General features: G+C 56.4%; 1 protein-coding gene across 2 annotated transcripts in view; it reads right to left on the reverse strand.

Annotated features, from left to right (window-relative positions):
• Nucleotides 1–565: 565 nt before the first annotated feature.
• Nucleotides 566–18,994, reverse strand: part of HTT (huntingtin) — a 138,107-nt gene continuing 119,678 nt past the window's right edge. For both annotated transcript variants that reach the window (XM_059166400.1, XM_059166391.1), the window contains 15 exons: nucleotides 17,282–17,408; nucleotides 15,320–15,420; nucleotides 14,028–14,182; nucleotides 13,521–13,660; nucleotides 12,052–12,134; nucleotides 10,416–10,546; nucleotides 10,154–10,283; nucleotides 7,977–8,132; nucleotides 5,544–5,734; nucleotides 5,262–5,376; nucleotides 4,903–5,116; nucleotides 4,397–4,502; nucleotides 2,552–2,714; nucleotides 2,218–2,378; nucleotides 566–1,344 (listed from right to left, as the gene is read on the reverse strand). In XM_059166400.1, the coding sequence (XP_059022383.1) occupies nucleotides 1,131–1,344; nucleotides 2,218–2,378; nucleotides 2,552–2,714; nucleotides 4,397–4,502; nucleotides 4,903–5,116; nucleotides 5,262–5,376; nucleotides 5,544–5,734; nucleotides 7,977–8,132; nucleotides 10,154–10,283; nucleotides 10,416–10,546; nucleotides 12,052–12,134; nucleotides 13,521–13,660; nucleotides 14,028–14,182; nucleotides 15,320–15,420; nucleotides 17,282–17,408 (2,187 nt within the window). In that variant the 3' untranslated portion in view covers nucleotides 566–1,130. The remainder of the gene's footprint in view (nucleotides 1,345–2,217; nucleotides 2,379–2,551; nucleotides 2,715–4,396; nucleotides 4,503–4,902; nucleotides 5,117–5,261; nucleotides 5,377–5,543; nucleotides 5,735–7,976; nucleotides 8,133–10,153; nucleotides 10,284–10,415; nucleotides 10,547–12,051; nucleotides 12,135–13,520; nucleotides 13,661–14,027; nucleotides 14,183–15,319; nucleotides 15,421–17,281; nucleotides 17,409–18,994) is intronic.

The following is an 18,994-nucleotide window of genomic DNA, read 5'->3' on the forward strand; positions in this document are numbered from 1 at the left end:
CTTTGCCCTTGACCAAGAGCCTGGGCCCTAACACACAAGAGAGACCACATGGGAACCAGACCCCAAGAGCGGCCAGTTGGCCCATGGACAGACAGCCGCCCAGACTCCACTCGGGATGGGGTCACAGGCCAACCGGGCCAGTGTCACTGGACACGACAGACTGTCAGAGCTGGGTGGGCTGGCCTTGTCAGTGAGGGACCAGCACAGTAGTCCTTCACTGGGGTGGAAGCTCTGGAGCCGTCCAGGTGGGAGGAGAGACCCCACCTGTGCATGGGACAGGGGCCAGTACTTTCCAATCCCCAGAGAGGCTGTGTGCGTTCCTGACGCAGACACTTCAACATTAAACAGCCTTAGATTCTTACTATATGTGAACGCGTGAGAAAGGGTGAAGTGCGCCACCGAGCACGGCTGGCGTGTTAATATGGAAGGCAGGTGTCCGGCAGGAAGAGCTGCGGGACGGAGAGCAGGTGGTGGCGGGAGCGCCCCTATTCAGGGAAGCCTCCACCGGTGCTGCTGCGTGCGGCACAGACTTGGCAATGCACATACTCTACGTGGGCAGAGAAAGTTACCTTAAAATTAATCTCTTTACTGATATAATTAAACTTTAAATCCTGAGAAGAAAACAGAGAAAGGGAAGTATGGCGCTGGGTGTCACGTACCCAGCAACCCCCCCACCCCGGACCCGCATACACCGCAGAGCCCGGGGGAGTGCTCCCCACAGCCCGCTGGCACCACCTCCTGCCTGTGGGACAGCAGAGGGGCCCGGGCCACCCTGCAAGCACAAGGACTCCGCCCTGGATGCAAGAGCAGCTGTGGCCCGGCAGCCGCGAGCAGACTGGGCATGGGGAGGTCGGGAACGGCTGGTTAGCTGGCGTCTCGCACTAGCCGCGGCACAGAGGGTTAGTGACACAGCTGCCCTGCCCTCCGCAAGGACTCAGGCTCAACCCCACGTTACTGCATATGCTCCCTGCAAGGAGCCTCACTGCCACAGGGCTCCTCCGTCACGTGGCAGAGCCGGACACCGCCTGCCCGGCCACGATGCGACACAGGGGAGCAGGGATGCCCATGTGCAGAGCTGCGCCGACACAGGCGGGATCCCCAGCTCCAGGGTCACTGCCCCACGTGGGCGCTCAGCACGCAGCGACCTTGTGGACGTTCCGCAAACAAGTCAGCAGTCGATGATACGGGTTTCCTGGTGCTGCGACCACCTCGAACACAGACTGAAAGGCCCGGCGGTCCAGCTCCTCTTCTATCTGGTGTCTGTAAAAGTCCGTGGCCACCAGGCAGAAGAGGTTAATGTCCACTTGCTCCAGCTTGCCCATCCTGCTGATGACGTGGGGAAGGCTGGCAGATGAGTCAAGGGAGCAAAGCTCAAGTGAGGGAAGAATGAATGGTCTCCCGTCTGTGCCTCTCTGGCCTCACCAGACTGTCCTTCCCCAACACAGGTCTACACACAGGCCGCCCGGAGCAGAGGCAGGGCACCTGGACAGCAGCAGCAGCTGCCTCCCACCTCGTTCCTGCTAGCCAAGCTGGGAACGGCCAACAGACGCTGCTGCAGCAACCAGAAGCCTGGCTCTGCCCAGTGCGAAGGGGAGCCCCGAGGCGGGGGTGCTCCACTCCTCAGTACTTACCTGGCCTGGCTCCCCGCACAGTTCTGTCTGCTGATGCTCCCACGGGCCCTGCTCCCACAGAGGAAGGCCAGAGCCATGGCCCCCCAGCCCAGGCCCTCCCTGGCAATGCTGAGCGAGGCCAGCCGCCAGCACCAGGACCGCTGTCTGCTCAGAGGCTCTCGTTTGTCTTGGGGGAAGGCTGCCAGAGAAGAACATCCCCTTTTGGCAGCCAGCATTTTTGGGGTGGGAACTAGATCTTTACTTAAGCCTTTCACCCGCAAGGTTGACACGAGGCACAATGGACCAGGAATAATGAAAACCAGCATCAGCCACACAGCCAACTGCACAGGGCCCGAAGGCAGGCGGGAGGAGTCCACGGGAACCTCCTGCTGCCCGGGGCACCCCTCCCACCCCACCTCTCCCAGCGGTCCTGGTCAGTGTGGTAAACATTCGCCTTTCTGTTCTCTTACCAATGCTGCACTCTCTCGAGGCTTAAGATAAACGTCATTTGACAGCTGCATTCCTTGTAAAAACTCTAACAGAAAACAGGAACCCAGACGCTGACAAACAAACTACCGTGTGCCAGCCTGGACCCAGGGAAGGATACACAGCCGAGACCCATGGGCTAGTGGAAGCACTGACGAAGAAGCAGGAGAGGCTCCACACAGCCATGGCCACTGGGGTCCTCTGTGTGAAGTTGGAGAGGGACAGCATGACCCAGTCCCGGACCATGGATGACTGCCCAGTGGTGTGTAGAGTCTGGAAAACCTGAGAAAGATGAGAGGCGGGGTCATGGCAAGCTTCTGGTTCTCAAAGGTGAGGAACTAGGCCCACGGGCAAGTCTACTGGGTCAGCACACACAGATAGTAAAAGGCATTCAGTCTGAAAAGTCTGGGTGAGTCAACCTCAGGGGCCCCGGCTCCATGACCCCATGCCCTCACCTTGTACACAACAGTGGCCATGAACTGTGGGTATGGCTGCTGGTTGGACAGAAATTCTCCAATGACTTTGTTCATGACATCCTGGGGTGGGAAGAAGTCATCCAAAAACTGAGGAAGGATCCGTGCCACCACTCTGGCTTCACAGGGGAACCCTTTCCTGACCCTAAAAGGAGGGGACACAGGTCAGTCTGGCCTCACCCTGAGAAGGCCTTGTGTCTGAAACCAGTTGAGAGATGGCCTGGGCCCTAGGACATGACCTGCAAGAGCAAAGAAGCGAAGCCCCCCCACTCCTGCTGACCTCGCTGGGGACCTACAGGTGAATGTAGACGCAGTGCCCCCACCCCATGGTGGGGGCTGACTCAGAGAGGGGTTTCCAAGTCATGCCAAGTAATAAGCAGAAAGGGTTTCAGATGGTGCCATTGGAGAGTAAAAAAAAAGCTCCTGGGAACCCTGTACACATTACGTTCATTTCCGTCCATGTCCAAATGCTTTATGACCTCCTTCTCAGCCCCCCATTCTGCTGCCACAGCACTGCAGTCAGCAAGGACCTTTCTTCTTCCTTGACTGGGCCTGTACGCACTCCTGCTGATGCCCCTCACCCCCGAGACTTCAGTCTGCACCCCGAGGGTGGCCACGTGAGTATGTATGGAGGGCCATACACTGCGGAAAGTGCCAGAACTGACTCAGAAACTGGACCCGTGCCCCCTTCTAGGTGTGCTCAGATCCCCTGCTGCAGATGCTGGCTATAGCCTGGCACATGTGAGGCTGCTGCTCTGGGTGACGCCCACGGCTGTCCCCACCTCGTGTCTGGAGCATGACCAAGTAGCACACCTGAGGGCACTCACTAAAACACTGGTCTATTTGGTTAGCACTGGGGCACAAAGTCCATGAAGACAGGGATCTGAATGTGGGCTCCCCTGCCTGCCACCCAGCTGTGGCCCGGCTTGACAGATCTGTGTAGAATGGAAGAATGGCTATAAATACTCATTTTAAATTTCAACACAGAAATAGACTGTAGTGCTTGGCTTTCCATAATACCTCATGGCCCAAGTGGACACAGGGACAACCTTGCTCAGTGTGCTCCAGTGAAAGCCAGATGCTTCTGGCAGACCGAGTTGAAGGAATAGGACAGGTTGAGCGGCACACAATGGGCCTCCCAAGGCCACAGACACATCATGTTGCCTGGGCTGGGATGCCTGGGTCAGAACCGGGGACCCTGTCCTGGGGAAAGAGCTTGGCAAGGTGCCTAACCCATTTTCCAGAACTAGCAAGCCGAGACAACCCTGGACACAAGCGCATGAAGTAGGGGAAGGCGGGGATTAACTACAAGCCCCCAGAAGCACTTCTGTTTACTGTCTAAATGTTTGTCATAGTCCACTCAACACTAGCCCTGAAGTTACCACTAATGCTGCTCAAAGGCTGGGCCCCCACGCCCCAGGGGTAGGCAGCCGAGCGCGTTCTGACCACGAGGTTCTTCTCCCATGAAGGCAGCAGCGTGATGGATGTCTTCAGGATTACTCAGAAGTCCATGTGCAGGACTTGTCTCGTTAACAAGCTCCCCCTAACGCCTCCATGCTGATGGGTGCTCCCCGCCACCTTCACGAGAGACGGGCGAGCACTCGGCCTGACCTCAGAGTTGGTCAACCCCAGACTCCTGGGTGCTGAGCTCGAAGGATGGCCCACTGCCGCAGAGCCTTGAATGTGGTGTGTGCCGGGTCGGGACACAAGTAGGAAGCTAGAGGACCACAGGGGCAAGGCTGAGAGGAGAGCGGGTGCGTGGGAAGGCAACTGCCTCCAGCGAGCACGCCAGGGCAGCTCAGGGCAAAGGTGGGCTTCATTTCTTACCTGTCAAAAAGAACAGACACGCGCTCCATTGCCACAATCACTGACTCGCTGTCTGGGGTCGCAGGGCTGGGGTCTGAGCTTCTGCCCGGACTGAGTTTCTCCTTTCCTGAAACAAATCGTTCAGTACTATTATGTTTTGAAGACTGTGCCTTGAACTCACAGCAGTTCAACAAACCCTGGGAGATGCTGTGAAGCCAGCTGAAGGGAACTCTCAGCAGCCCAGGGCCCGACCCAGGTACACAGGGCTCGGTGGTCGGTCTGCAGACCTGTTCCCCAGGCTCGGCTCTGAATGAAGCCTGTACAGCAATGTGACCTTGAGCCCATTACCCCATGATCCCAGACTCTAGATCTCTCCCAAATACCAGGGAGGCCCCATGGTCTGTGTCCCAAGAATGAGAATGCTTCTCTCTCACAGAGACAGGAGGCCCATGTGGCCTGGAGCCCAGGGTCACTAACCTGCCAGGCCTGGGTGGGCCTGGGCCAGTCTCTGGGGCCCCACAGCTCACCTGTGTACATGCAGGTAAGCATCAGGCCCAGGGCGGCCATGGCCCGGTGTGGGCTGTGCACATTCACTCTGTCCACACTCAGCTTGACCAGGGACTCCGCATCCAGCCGGCAGAGTTGTTCTGAGAGCAGGAGGCGTTCCAGGCCCCGCAGAACGCAGTGGTAGATGATGGATGGGGTGGATTCCTCACTTCCGGACAGCATCACCCCACACATCTGAGTGAGAAGAATTACTTCTGGGTCAGGCCTCTGTGGCTCGTGCCTATTCCCCAAATCAAAATGACCTGACCGTTCCCCTCCACGGGTGACCGTGTGTGCACGCCCACTCCTGTTCCAGAGCAGGCCGCCCCAGGCCACTCACCTGTATGATTGAGGCTGAGAACTCTGGGCCCACGTCCAGAGGATAGTTCTCGATCAGGTAGAAGGCGGTGGCGCACATGACCAGCACATGCTGCTGGCTGTGAATGTTCACGCAGCTGAAACCATGAGGTGAGGACCAAGCTGATGGTATGTGCTGTCCCTGTATCTCAGGGACCTCGGCCCCCGTCCCCACGGAAGGGTGCCACCCTGGGCCCCACCACCTGATGTGTGATCCACCCTACCCTATCCCACATGGAGACCCCACAAGGCCACTCATACTCACTGGGCCACCGCCTTGAGGTTGGAGAGGAGATAGTCGCTGATGACTGGTACGAGCTGCTTTGCTGTCTCGTCCAGAAGGTCGCACTCCAGCACATAGAGAGCACCGTGCAGGGCCCCAACCTTGCTGGGCAGGTGGCTGCTCCTCAGCGTGCTCTCTAGCAGCCGGCTGACTGGCTCTGCCACAGCCTTGTCCTAGGGCACGGGCACAGGGGCAGAGGTTAGCCCACCACAACGGGAGAGACTGAGGAGGGGCTGACCTCATGCTATAGAGGATGACAGTATACTGCGAGGACTTTGCTGGAGAGGCCTGCACAGCACTGGCCCTAGGCAGGCGCCTGGGCTCCTGGCCATCGGGAGCCTTCTCAGCTCCTCAGACGTGCCCCCCACCCTGTCTGCACCCACTCTACAGTCAGTGCCAACACCCTTTCCTCCTGTCCCCTTCCCACGCTGCAGTCAGCACCAACAGCTCTGCGGTTGGAGCTGAGCCACGGAGAAGGGCCCACAGGATTAGCCCTGGCGAGAGCCCTGCTCTGCATCTCTCATGAGCTTCCCCGGAAGAAGGGATGCCACATGTGTTGTCACACGGCGCTGCTGGGAACAGAGTGTGTCCCACCTGACTCCCCGGGAGAGGATGCTGGCTGCTGGTGCCTATTTCCTCTGGACTTCGTCCCTCCAAGGCCCCCCACCCCGTACCTGTTCCCTTCACTATTTTGCCTTATCTGTGTTCACCGGGATAAACCTCCAGCTGTGAGTATATGTGAATCTTCCCAGCAAAAACCCAGGGTGGTCTTGGGGACCCTGGACAGTAGTCTACACCGACCTGGACCAAAATGTTACCTGTGTTCTTTCAGTGCCCAAGACCGAGTGGTGTGCCACAGAAACCAAGCATGCCACACTCCTCCCTCCAGACTCACTCCTTCTTGGGGAAGAAGCAGCTGCAGAAAGCAGCATGGGGGTGGGGTGACCTTAGTGCTCATGAGCCACCCCCCACCCGGCTGGGAAATGTGGCTCTCGCCACCAAGGGTTCCTGTGAGCCAATGCGCACACGCCAGGGTGGGGTGCTGCCTTCCCAAGAACCCCTCCCAACCAGAGGCCAGCCCCTGCCTCTGCAAACCCCAGCAGGACCTGCCATGAGAGAGGCATGGTCCCCAACGCTGTGGAAATATGTGGCTACAGAGCCCCCACCTTCATGGGGACATCTGCGAGCACGTCAGGACAGGGACAGTGTGAACATGCAGCGATTGCCTCAGGATCTTCTGAAAAATGCTTTTAACTTATTCAATTTATTGACAACACGACATTTGTCTAGGGGGATCTGGGCCTGAGTACAAAAACACAATTAGGATGAAAATGCAGCCAGCAGCTGAAATCCCCTACAAAGACAAAAAAGACCCTTTCAAGTCCAGCTTTCACGTGTCTCTCGACACCCGGAGAGCACACACTTTGAAGTGACGTGCTCATGGGGGCAAGCTGATGGGCTCATTGTTCCTGCTCCTGGATGGTGGCTCCACAGTTGACAGCCACCCAGGATGCAGGGTACCTGCCCGGGCACTTGGGATCAGAGGCACAAATTCAACAGGGGCCACAGCCAGGAAGGGCAAGAGGCAGGGCTGCAGGCCACAGATGTGGGCCCACACCTCTGCTACGTCCTGTGTGACCTGGTCTTGGCCTTCTCCACAAAGGGCTGGGTGGGGGAGACCTGCCGCAGCACCAGGACAGACAGAACCGCATGGGGATGTGGAGGAGGCAGCCCCCACGTGTGGGATAGATGGAGGAGTCCCTGTTGCCAACAGGAGGCTGAGCCCCAGGGTCACTGGCAGCAGCTACGTAGCCGAGAGCACAAGCCAGCTTGGCGCTGTCTGGAGGCCAAGCTTTCGTCCCTGACAAGCTAACAAAGGCAGGGCCTGTGCACAAACATGATCATGTGCCCACAGCCTATCTGGTGAGCGGACACCACGTGAGGGTGCACAAAGAACGGCGTGCACCCCACTGGCCCAGTTCTCGTCAGTTAGCTGCGGAGTAAGAAAGGACTCACTAGTAGACCATGTGCCCTCCTGCCAAGAAGAGACCAGAGCACCAGACTATGGGGGAGGACATGCAGGGTTTCTAGGGTAACATGGCCCCCAGGAGGGAAGCTCCAGTGAGAGGAAGCACAGGGGTCTGGGGGGGAGGGGCATGGGCGATTGGAGGAGGAGCCATCACATTTCTACTGCCTGCACCCCTGGCTCCTGGGGAAGATGGGTCACTGTGATGACCCGGACCTAAGGGGTACTAGAGCCCTAAGCCGAGGCTTGCCCACACAACACACTTCACCATGACCCACGAAGAGGCAGATGACCTCCAGCCCGTGCCAGGTTGTCCAAAGCCGAGGCTACACCTGTGGACAACACCAGGCGGCCGACCCCAGGTGGCTCCCACAGCAGCCCACACTTACCATCCCGAGGACAGCAGCCGCCTTGCAGGTGGCAGGCACCAGGTATTGGGTGAGAATCTCGTCTTCGGCAGGGTGCACCCTCCGCAGCTCTGTGAGCGCCGAGTACATCATCTCAAACTGGGTGCGCTCCGTGAACAAGTCCGACACCACCAGGAGCTGGGGGCACAGGACGTTCAGACAGCAAGTAAGCAACAACATCCAAAATGCACATGCTGGGTACCCAAAGGAGTCCTGGCCAGGTATGCAAGTGGCCCCCATGGAAACCTACAACAGAGGCGTGAACAGACCAGGCAAAGGACTGGTCACCGAGTAGCCTCTGAAGAATGCTTCTGTGCTACAATGCCCAGGGAGAGTTGACGCCTGGATCTGTCACAACCGCGGTGCCACTGAAAAGCCCTTCAACTGCTTTTCTGCAAAACACCAGGCCCCCCTTAGGTCCCCCCTGCCCCATAGCACTGGGGTACAGGCTGTCCAAAGCCCTGGACAGAGAAATGGGCCACTATTTCAGAAATAAATGCTTGGATGATTCCATCTCCCCAAAATGTTGAGTTCTCAGAGGCTCACTTCTTCCCCCATCACCTGGCACGCAGGCAGAAGCGCTGCCCTCCTCAGAGGCCTGGGCACAGGCCACACGGTGCTCAGTGAGACCCCGGCAGCAGCAGTGCTGAAGGCGGACACAGCAGACACTGGGGTGCCTCCCAGGCCTCTTAAGGTTGGAACTGCTTCCGTGGTAACATGGAGACCCTGTCTGCCTTTCTACTCTCTTCTGACCATAGAGAGGACTTTTCTAGAAATCCTTTGATATTAGACTGAAGGCAGAGCAGACATAAGAATCCAACTCTTGGGGTGCCTGGGTGGCTCAGTGGGTTAAAGCCTCTGCCTTCAGCTCAGGTCATGATCCCAGGGTCCTGGAATTGAGCCCCACATCGGACTCTATGCTCAGCAGAGGCTTTTTTTTTTTTTTTTAAAGATTTTATTTATTTATTTGACAGACAGACAATGATCACAAGTAGGCAGAGAGGCAGGCAGAGAGAGAGGGGGAAGCAGGCTCCCCACCAAGCAGAGAGCCTGATGTGGGGCTCAATCCCAGGACCCCGAGACTATGACCCAAGCCAAAGGCAGAGGCCCAACCCACTGAGCCACCCATGTGCCCCAGGCAGAGGCTTTAGCCCACTGAGCCAACCAGGCGCCCCTCCAACTCTCTTTTAAAAAAATCAGTCAAGAGATTTGCAAAAATGTAAAACAAGGCTCGTCTTACTAATTGTTTAAGAAGTGCTATTTTAAAATAAAAAATCACTGTTATTTTAAATGGATAAATTAAAAAACCCCTTATTACAGGTGCTTACTATTTATTGATTTTTGGAAAAAAAAATCAGGTTGTAAACTTTCACTACACATTAAAAAGGAGGTTTTGGGTATTTCCCCTTGACAAGGTATCTAATGATTTAAGAACCATAAAAGCTGCGTACTGGCAAGAACCAGGCTCAAAGTCGTTGCCTGCCGTTACTGGATGGAGGCATGTCAGGGCTGGAGCCCCCCCATGGCAGAGACCGTGCAGACGCCTCTAGCTGGCTGGACCATGGGCAGGAAGCAGGGACTGAAGTCGTGGGCTCCAAACTCTCACTCACTTCCTGCTACATGATGGTATGGAGGCGAAGACAGTGGCTCACAAGGAACTATTTGTAAACCACACGATTCCACTCCCAGTTTGGTGAACAACGCAGACCCAGTCCTCGCACAAATGCCCTTTGGGGTCTTCGATTGCGCAGGAGGCCGAGTCCACAGAGAGAACAACTGCCCACACAGGAGCTTCTCAAAGGGGGTGTGGAGGCAGGACTGAGAGTCCAGCTCCCATCTAATAAAGCAAACGGTTACGAGATGGGCCCTTAAGGTGGACGTGGCTAAGCAAGGGGGCCTTCAGAGCCTCCCCATGTCATGACGCACACGGCAGTCTCACCGGCGAGAGATCAGAAACGTACAAAGCGGCCCCTCCCTGGGCTGGAGAAATAGGATTTCACCTCCTGTACCTGCAAGCCGCTAAGAGCGCCCTCCCAGGTTCCCAGAGACCGTGGACTATGTGACTGTGCGCAGCATCTGTACTGCTGCGGATGTGTGAGCGCGGGCATGCCAACTACCCGAGTGCCGCGCCTGTGGGGGAGCAGGGAAGGCGAACTTACAGATCGAACCACTTCACTGATCAGGATGATGGGCGTCCTTCGGGCTGAACCTGACGGCAGGATCCAGCGACTATACAACTCGAGCAGAAACTGGGAGCAGGAGTGGATATCAACCCCCGCCCGGTGCTTCCTGCAGAGTGAAACCAGAGGGGCGACCACCCCACCACACACAGATGAGACACTCATGTCAAACAGTACCCCAAACAAATCAAATAACCCAGAAGAAACCTCAAATTGTAGAAATGAAGGGCAGATGGGAGACCTGGAGTTGACGGGTGACGTGGGTGGTGACGCCGGGGCAGGGACATCGGCTTCCTCCTCTTCCTCTTCCTCCCACTCCTCCTCTCTCAGGGGCGTGATACTGTTCCCCAGCCACACGGAGTGAATGGACACCTTGGGGAGACAAGGCCGTGGGCTCAGTGCTCAGGCGTGGAGTTGTCCCGAGCTGCAGGCCCCCCGCTTCCTCTTGCTTCTGAAGATGATGGCAGAGTGCTGGGACAGGAGTCCTCCCATCCACCAGGGCACCTCCCCGTGCACCCAGTTCACACAGGCCCCGTGCTCCCACACGTCTGTTGGCATGGAAGTCCTCTGGCATGCAGAGCTGGTGAGCCCCGTCCACATACCAGCCCAACTCCCATTCAGCACAAACATCGTTTCCCCCTCAGATCCCATCAGTCGTGGGGGTCCTGGCACGGGGAGTGGGCTGTTTGGAGGCGGCTGCCTGAAGACTGCCACAGACGGACTGGGAACCACGAAGCCTCAGAGCCAGCTTCGGGCCTCGAGAGAGGGCGGCCCTTCTGCTCCCTTCCCTCCCCAGAAGTCAGTGATCGCTCGGTACAGAGGGACACGGGAGCCACCTGGTTGTCTAGTCTAGTCTAGCCTACGGTCGGGGCTCCACTCCGGGTGGCTGTGCGTAAACACAGAAGCTCAAGAAGGAAGGCAATGGGGCTACTGCTTCTGGATCCAAGAGGAGGTCAGGCACCCCCAGAGAGCCAAGGTAGCTCCCTCAAAGCCTGTGCCTCAGAAACCTACTTCTGTAGAACCACCGATACTGAGCCCCAACAACCTGATTTATCTCGGGCAGAAACGTCTCGGCAAGGACAGCATGGAGAGCCTGGCTGTGGCTCCTTGTTCCTGGAGGAGTGTGTGTGAGCAGGAGAGGGTAGGACGGAGTGGGCCTGGGGGCTCTGCCTCGAGTCTGTGCCAGGGGCCACTGGGGATGCCCACGGGACAATCAAGTATTTCCAACACCTGCTCTGGCCAATGTCCCCTGAAACAAAAGCTAAAAAGGAAACAGTCCTGTGTAACTGCTAAGTAAACCAGTAAGGTGTGAGAGAACACAAATGTGGACAGGGCAGCCGACGGGCCACCCATGGGTGTCCCCTCCACCCGCACACATGTCCTCTGGCTCCTCGGCCTGCACTATCATATGTGTCACTGACCTGCCTTTCTCACAAGGACACAAAACACACAGCTCAAAGTGACCCATCCAGGAAGCTGTTGCCCTGGTGCCCAGAGCCGCCCCATCTGCTGCACTGGGTTACGTGGCCCCACTTCCCTCTGAGTTGGCAGCAGGGATGCCTGGGGCCCAAACCGAGCAAGGGCCCTACTGTGTGTTCACCACACCCAAGCTTGGCGGTCTAACGTCTGACTCATACCACCTCGCTGCACTTATACACACTCACATCACTACAGACACAAGATCCTTACATCATCTTTGGAGAAGAGAATATAAATGAGAACAAATAAAAGAAAAGCCCTCCTTTTATTTAAAAAATGCATGTAATTTTTCTGGATGCATCCAATGGCCCAAATTCAGGGCAGACAAGAACGAGTGAGGATAGCAGGGGGACATGCCCTGGCTGCTCGAGGCAGGGGAAGCCGTCACCGATACTGACCTGTCCAAGCTTGTAGCTCATGTTCCCCAGTTCCCGCTCGGGGTTGATCTGTAGCAGGAGCTTGTCGTGGCTGATGAGGGCACCTGGGGGGTGACAACACCGTGAAGGCCATCCTGCATGGAGCCTGTCCAGCAGCACCCACCCCGAGAGGCAAGGAGGACAGCTCTGCAGAGCCCCGAGGGCCTCTGGGGCCTTCTCGGGCAGGCCAGCGCGGCCATGCTGAGTTGGCTCCCTCTGTAACACAGGAATAGCCAACTGCTCGGGAACCCACTGGGGGTGAGTGGCCAAGACGTTGGTCAATAGCTGCAGGTGGGGCTGTGGCCCAGCAGGTCTGCACTCTGGGGGCCCTGACGACAATGTCCATGGGCAGCACCTCCTGGGACCCTGCCCTGGTTCTAGGCTGTCCAGCTGCACCCACCAGATACCCGCACTCAACCCATCTTTTCTACAACCACTGTCTTTCACACACTCTGCACCCTAAACAACCCCCAGCCAGAGGTCCCTGGCTAACCCTCCACCAGATCCAGCGTACACGTGCCCCATACCAAGAGACTCCTGCCCCCATGCCCCTGGGGTGTTCGCACCTCTCCAGGCACCCACTTGCCCCAGCTCCTGTGATAGTGAGTGAGGCCACCTCTCTCTCCTAGGGGCACAAGCTGCTCAAGGGACCCAGGGCCATCGAGTGCACGCTCCTGAGCATGGTCCAGTGCTCCAGTAAATGTCTAGTGTCTGTACGGCCACACAGAATGCTCTCCAGGTAAAGCTCTCAGGATGCTTACAATCACAGGACCTAACAACCCCTAAAATAGACTAGGTAATCAAAAAAACGCTTTCCGTTCCACAAAAAACCTGTGTATTAAAACAACTACAACAAAAAAAACACAAAAAAAACCTTCCACAACCCCCCCCCCCCCACCAAAGTTCCTTCTTTTAAGCCCGGGGGACAAATTTCAGTGCCCATTACATGGCAGGCACATAGCCCATAGGCCCAGACAGAACAGGTGTTCCTGGCCAGTGGCAGATATAGGGCAGGGGAGGGGAGGACAGCAGGGGGCAGGGAGCTCAGCCCCAGAGATGCCCAGCCCCAAGGGTCTCTCGCCATAGTGCTCTCTGCTTTGAAGCTGGAGAGTCACAGGAGTCACTGAGGAACTCTGTTGATTTTTCCCGGGAGCAACTAGTTCAACTTCTACCCTCCCAGGAGCACCGCCTGTCTCAGGCTGAGTGCTGCTCCACTCCTCATGGCCTGACTGGTGAGGGACAGCATTCCAGTTCAGTTCCAGACTCGAGCTCCTCAATACCACTATGCTCGCCTAGCCCTGAGTGAGACAGGTACTCATAAATTAGAGCTGTGCAGTGAGTACCACAGCCTCCAAAGACACTTCCAGTCCTCTGCCTGACCGGTGATGTTATTATCTTGGTCACATGTTAGTTCTGGCCCAGGGACAAATGGCCCCTCTTCCCACAGGTACCTGTCGTAGCTGGAGACAGAGAAGGGACGGGGTCCCACGCCTGGTATAAGTGATGGGTGGCGATGTTCTCTCTCTTTGAAACCATTGCTTGGATTTCCTGCTCTACAATTCCTCGGATAATACTCAGCTTCCTCCCAAACCTAAAATTCAGAACAAAGGTTAAAGAATATCTTGCTTCCTTTCAAAATCCTAAAAGCAAAAACCTCAAGGCTTCTTCCAGCTTTGCCTACAGGAAACAAGCCCCTGTGATCAGAAAGGACACTCCCTCTGAGGGGACTCCTGTCCACGTGGCCTTATCTAGTTCTTGCTCTGCTAGTCTGCCCTAAACACTCAGTGATCTCAACTGTCACAGGTCACCGAATCCCTTCTGGATTTGCATTCCGTATGGTGAGGCTACATGCTATATGCAAAAGTGTGCTGTTTGTCATTCTGGAAACAGACCAAAGGGCCCGGGGTGAAGGCGCTGGTCACTCTGGGCAGGGCAGACAGGTGCCTCACTGTTCCCACCTGGTGTCGAGGGCTTTCAGGGGCTTGTTCCGGGGCTGCTGCTCCAAGCAGCTCACAGCAGGGTTGCCGGCCACAGGCACAGTCATTGCACTCAGCACCAGCGATGTGATGGCCTGCACAGCCAGGACATTGATCTGGGTCCTCTCTGTGTCTTCCTGGAAGGAGAGCCCACACTTCATCAAGTCACGAGCGTCCAGACACCGGAAACCACTTCTGTCCCTACCTGCACACAGAACCCGAAGGCCGTGGTTCTCAGGTCACAGGGTCTTATGGGGAGCCTCGAGTGCTGTAGAGGGACATGCCTTCCCAGCAAGGATCCTGTTTTTTGGTTTCGTTTTTGGTTTGTTTTTTTTTTTTTTTTTTTAAGATTTTATTTATTTATTTGACAGACAGAGATCACAAGTAAGCAGAGAGGCAGGCAAAGAGAGGGGGGAAGCAGGCTCCCTGCTGCTCAGAGAGCCCAATGTGGGGCTTGATTCCAGGACCCTGGGATCATGACCTGAGCCAAAAGCAGAGGCTTTAACCCAGTGAGCCACCGAGGCGTCCCAAGGATCCTGTTTTGTCTGCCTAAGTTCCCCACATCTGTGACTTGAAAGAAATCTGATGGCTGATGTCTGTCTTTCAAGGCAAGGTCACCTACAGGCACAAATCTCCAAAGGCAAATTACTTTTTAAGAAATTGCCCTTCAATTTTCTCCCTCATTTTAGGAACTCTGCATATGACAACCTGTTAGTTCTATACATGAATTTAAAGACACTCGTGATTTCTGACACATTTACTCTTTGAACTGACATTTCTATGAGTTTGTGCCACATTTCTATTTGATGGCTTTCAGTATCTCAGGCTTTGCCTTATCAGAATGTGGCTTGTACTGACAGTACAGGAATGTGATGCATCCGAACATTCTAAGAAGCCCCGCCAGTCAAACAAACACAGGTAGGTACCCGTATCCACGGCCTTTACCACGTGCCTTTTCATTCTGATCCAACCTACATGCTGTACGTAAACTCTGATAGGCAGAACTCAAACATACTTCCCAGAAAAGGTATAACCCTACTGACCCTAAATGCAGAATGTGGCAGCCGCTGGCCATCAAGGCCACTGCAACTTCAAGGGGATTTGCTCCTGCTCTGCAATGTTAGTCTAGACTAGACTGGCCACCCTTGTAAACCTAAGTCAAGACCAAAACAACGAGCCTTCTGCCCTTCTTTGGTCCCCCACGAACAGGTCACCAGCTGCCTCGACTGCCCAGGTGCCAGCCAGGGGCTGTGCGGGCCCGCACGTGGCCTTACTTCTGGTGGGCTCTCCTCCTGCTCCATCACCAGGGGCTGAGTCACCAGGACACCAAGGAGGGTGGCCCACGTCTCCTCGAACTGAGTGCGGCTGGTCCAGCCTAGGAATGCAAATGTTATGTGAGACAGAGTCACCCACTCCCCAGCCTCGATGTGACGTGGCAGCTGGGCTGCGGTGGCTGCAGCTGGAATAGGCCCCACCCCTAGGGTCGACACGCAGCTGCCCCCTTGAGCCGCATGCCGGTTCAGAGATGCAGCCACACTGCCAGCTCCATTCCATCCACAAAGAAACAGAAGAACACACGTCTGAGGCCACACGACAAGCAAGGGGCACCATCTCCACCCCTGCTGTGAAGACACAGTGAAGAGAAGGGACGTCCCAGCAGCAGGCCACATCCGAGTGGGTCTGAGCTGCTCCTGCCCTGCTCACTGGAAGGCTCCCAGGTCTTCCCCAAAGACAGAGCGCAGCCTGAAGCTTCAAGCTCCACAGCCATGTCCAGACAGCAGGCCCCCAGACTGCACGCTTGGAGCGGGAGCCATGCGTGCGCTGTGACTTTTCAGAGAAGCTGCTGAAAATAAAGAACTTATGGCAATGGTTTCTCTGATTCTGTCTAAAGAACAGATCAAAAGGGTGTCACCCAGTGCGGGTACTCGTGTCTGGCAGAGGTGTGCCTATAGGTCACCCTCAAGCACAGTCACCACCAGCGCCCCTCAAGGGGAGGGCTGAGTGCCATGCTTCCTATTCCCACACGTGGCCTGGGAGGTGGCTGTGGCCATGCCACTTGCACTCGGGCTACAAGGAACAGGAGGGGGTACTGAAGGCCAGAAAACCAGAGCAATAAACTTGAGGATCTTCTTTTAAACTGGAAGTGGGGGGATTAGGTGCAGCAGACAGATGTTTACACAGTTTATTTAGGGGAAAGGAGAAGAACGGACAAAGACAAAGGCAAGGGAGAAGCCAACAACAGAAAGAGACTGTGGAGCTGCCCAGGGTCCCTCCTGCAGGTCTGAGTAAGGACTCAAACACAAGGGTGCCTGAGCAAGGATGGGAGGGACCGCACACAGGGGCCAGCCAGGAGACCGCCTGGGAACCACCTCGAGGACGGGAGAGAAACGAAGCTGCCTGAGGTAGTCTTGTATCACTGCTGAGACTGCACTTCAGACACGGTAACCAACTGCTTGCTTCACTCAAAGGCAAAGGAGAGGCAAGACAGATCTAGCTACCTGAACCTTATGGGATCGAGAGGAGCACAAATTCTGCAGAACCCTGAGAGCACGGGGTCACAAGGACAAAGGGCAGACCTCATGGGCAGGTGGGGTACCCATTCCAGATGCTTCAGGAAACACCACAGCCGGACACAGCCACTCGGGACCTACCAACTACAGCCCTCCCACTGGATCGGGCCTCCAGCCATGAAATGAGGACAAAAAGGCAAGGCACTGTGGGCTGCAGGAAGTAGAGAAGCCACCCGGCGGGAAACCACAGAGGTTGTCCTTTACTGATGACAGCGCCAGTCGCGTCTCATTTGGCTTCCAAATCTATTAACGATGCTAAAGGCCTGACACTGGGAGTTCTAGAGCCTAAGATGCCTGTCCCCATCGTCCGGGGGGAGTTCTGTCTCACACAATGAAGCCCCCCTTCCCCTGCTCCCTCCACCTGCTCACCCTGCACCCAAGGGAATAAGAGCTGCTGAGCTGGGCTGTGTGTGATCTGCCACCAGGGGCCTGTCCTGACTTCTGACAGGCCTGCTGTGTGAAGATGTGGTGTTAAACACCCATCCCGTCTCTCTCACACCCCCAAACACTGCACCAACCTGGGGAGCATTTTTCACGGTGACAGTTGGTATTCACCTTGGAATGTACTCACACATGACTGTATCAAGCCCTACATCCCCTGTGGAACAGACGAGAGGAACTAGGCACTCTGAGGACTAACAATTTTGGAAGAAAAACCCAGGCTACCTAGTGCATTGATGCGGTAGATGAACTCTTTAAAGACTTCCTTCTCCTGGAGGAACTCTACCGGGATCTCAGGGAAGGCTGTGCCAAAGTCCCCTCCTGGCTTGGGCGACCATCCGAGCTTCCAAACCTGAGAAGACAAAAAAGAAACAGAGTGACCCCAGTCAAGACAGGACAGCCACACTTTGAGGACACCATGAAGCATCCTTTCTCTACCCCCGGTCTCTCTCTGGAGGCCACGTGCCTACCGACAGCTCACACAGACATTCCTGAAAGCAAGCACACCATCCTTCCGAAAAACAGCTTCCATGCGCTGCCCAAGATCTCCTACACTCCCACTTCCCTGACCGCCACAACCCACCCCACACCTCCCCAGCTGGCTGTTCCCCAGTCAGTTCTCCAAAGTCCATGATGGCAGCCCCCGGGACGCAGCCAGGAGCAGCCCTGCCCCCAAACAGCAGCTGGTGTGTTAGATAAAGATGGGCGTCAGATGAGGTTTGGCTGTGCGCAGAAAGAGTCCCTGGTGGGTGGGCACAGAGAGCCGCACCATCTACACTTGTCACCTCCACCAACACAGGGCTAACCTGAGGCAGAACCGAGGTGGTCCTAGCAGCTGAAGAAGCCACCCCTCCAGCCAGCGGAGCAGACCCGTCAGCTCCCAATGCCCCAGGCGCACCCGTGGGGGCCTCGGAGACATGGCCAGCCCACCTCCGCAGTGCCACTGCCTCTCAGTTGGCTCAGGAAGACACAAGGTCTCTCTCTCACAGCGTCACAGACCTGCTCTGCACACCCTGACAGGGTGCCCTCCTGGTGGGGCCCTGGTGCAGGCTGCTCCACCAGTGAAGACCCCGGCTGGAGGAGCACCCCTTACAGCCTGGGCCCCAGACCCTGCGCCATCACGTCTGGTCCAGGCACTGAGACCTCTAGGACGGGGCTTTCACACAGTGGCTCCCCACGCCCCTCTAGAGGAGCAAGCTGGCTCCAGACCTACAGAGACGTCCTGCATGTACTGGGGGGGCAGTCTTCCCTGTGTCTCCCACTCACATACCGGCAGAGAGGCTGTGCCCAGGGGCAGACACAGGTCCTTTCGAGGCAGATGCAAGCCCCCTTCCTCTTGGTCCCTGCTCACCTTGATCTGAGGCCATGCCGTGTTCACCCGGTGCCCCTACTCCTTGTCTCTGCAGCTTCTCCGGGGAGAGGCTGTCCGGCCACCATTGACCCCCAACCCACTCACACTAAGCCCTTCCTGCTACTTGAGACAGACTGTGGACACATGCCGACTTGAAACTGATTCCGAGGACAATCGGAAATCAGGAGTTTCAAAAGTGGTCATGCCTAGATGGCCGAATGGTATCAGACGGTGCCTGAGCCCAGAGGCAAATACCCCAGGGGCACGATTTCCATCCACTGTTAACCAAGGGTGCAGACTTACCCTCTAATCGCGCCTGACCCTGAGGACCAACTAGCAGGAGATTAACCCTCACTCCCACATGCAATGTGTCACCCCGTGCTGCAAAAGCCAGCACTTCTACCAATGACCGCTGGACCTTGTGCCTGGGGAAGCCAGATAGAGGCCTGGCCTATGCACCATGCAAGGCTTTGGCCACCCGGGAGAGGCACCTAAGTGGTGAGCTCCTGCTCTCCCTGCTAGGAGCCCCCCCTAGCCCAGGGCCAGCTCACATACCTCTGTTATTCCGATTTCTGTGCAAAGCAATG

The sequence above is a fragment of the Mustela lutreola genome, chromosome 1, assembly GCF_030435805.1.
Source record: "Mustela lutreola isolate mMusLut2 chromosome 1, mMusLut2.pri, whole genome shotgun sequence".
NCBI lineage: Eukaryota > Metazoa > Chordata > Mammalia > Carnivora > Mustelidae > Mustela > Mustela lutreola.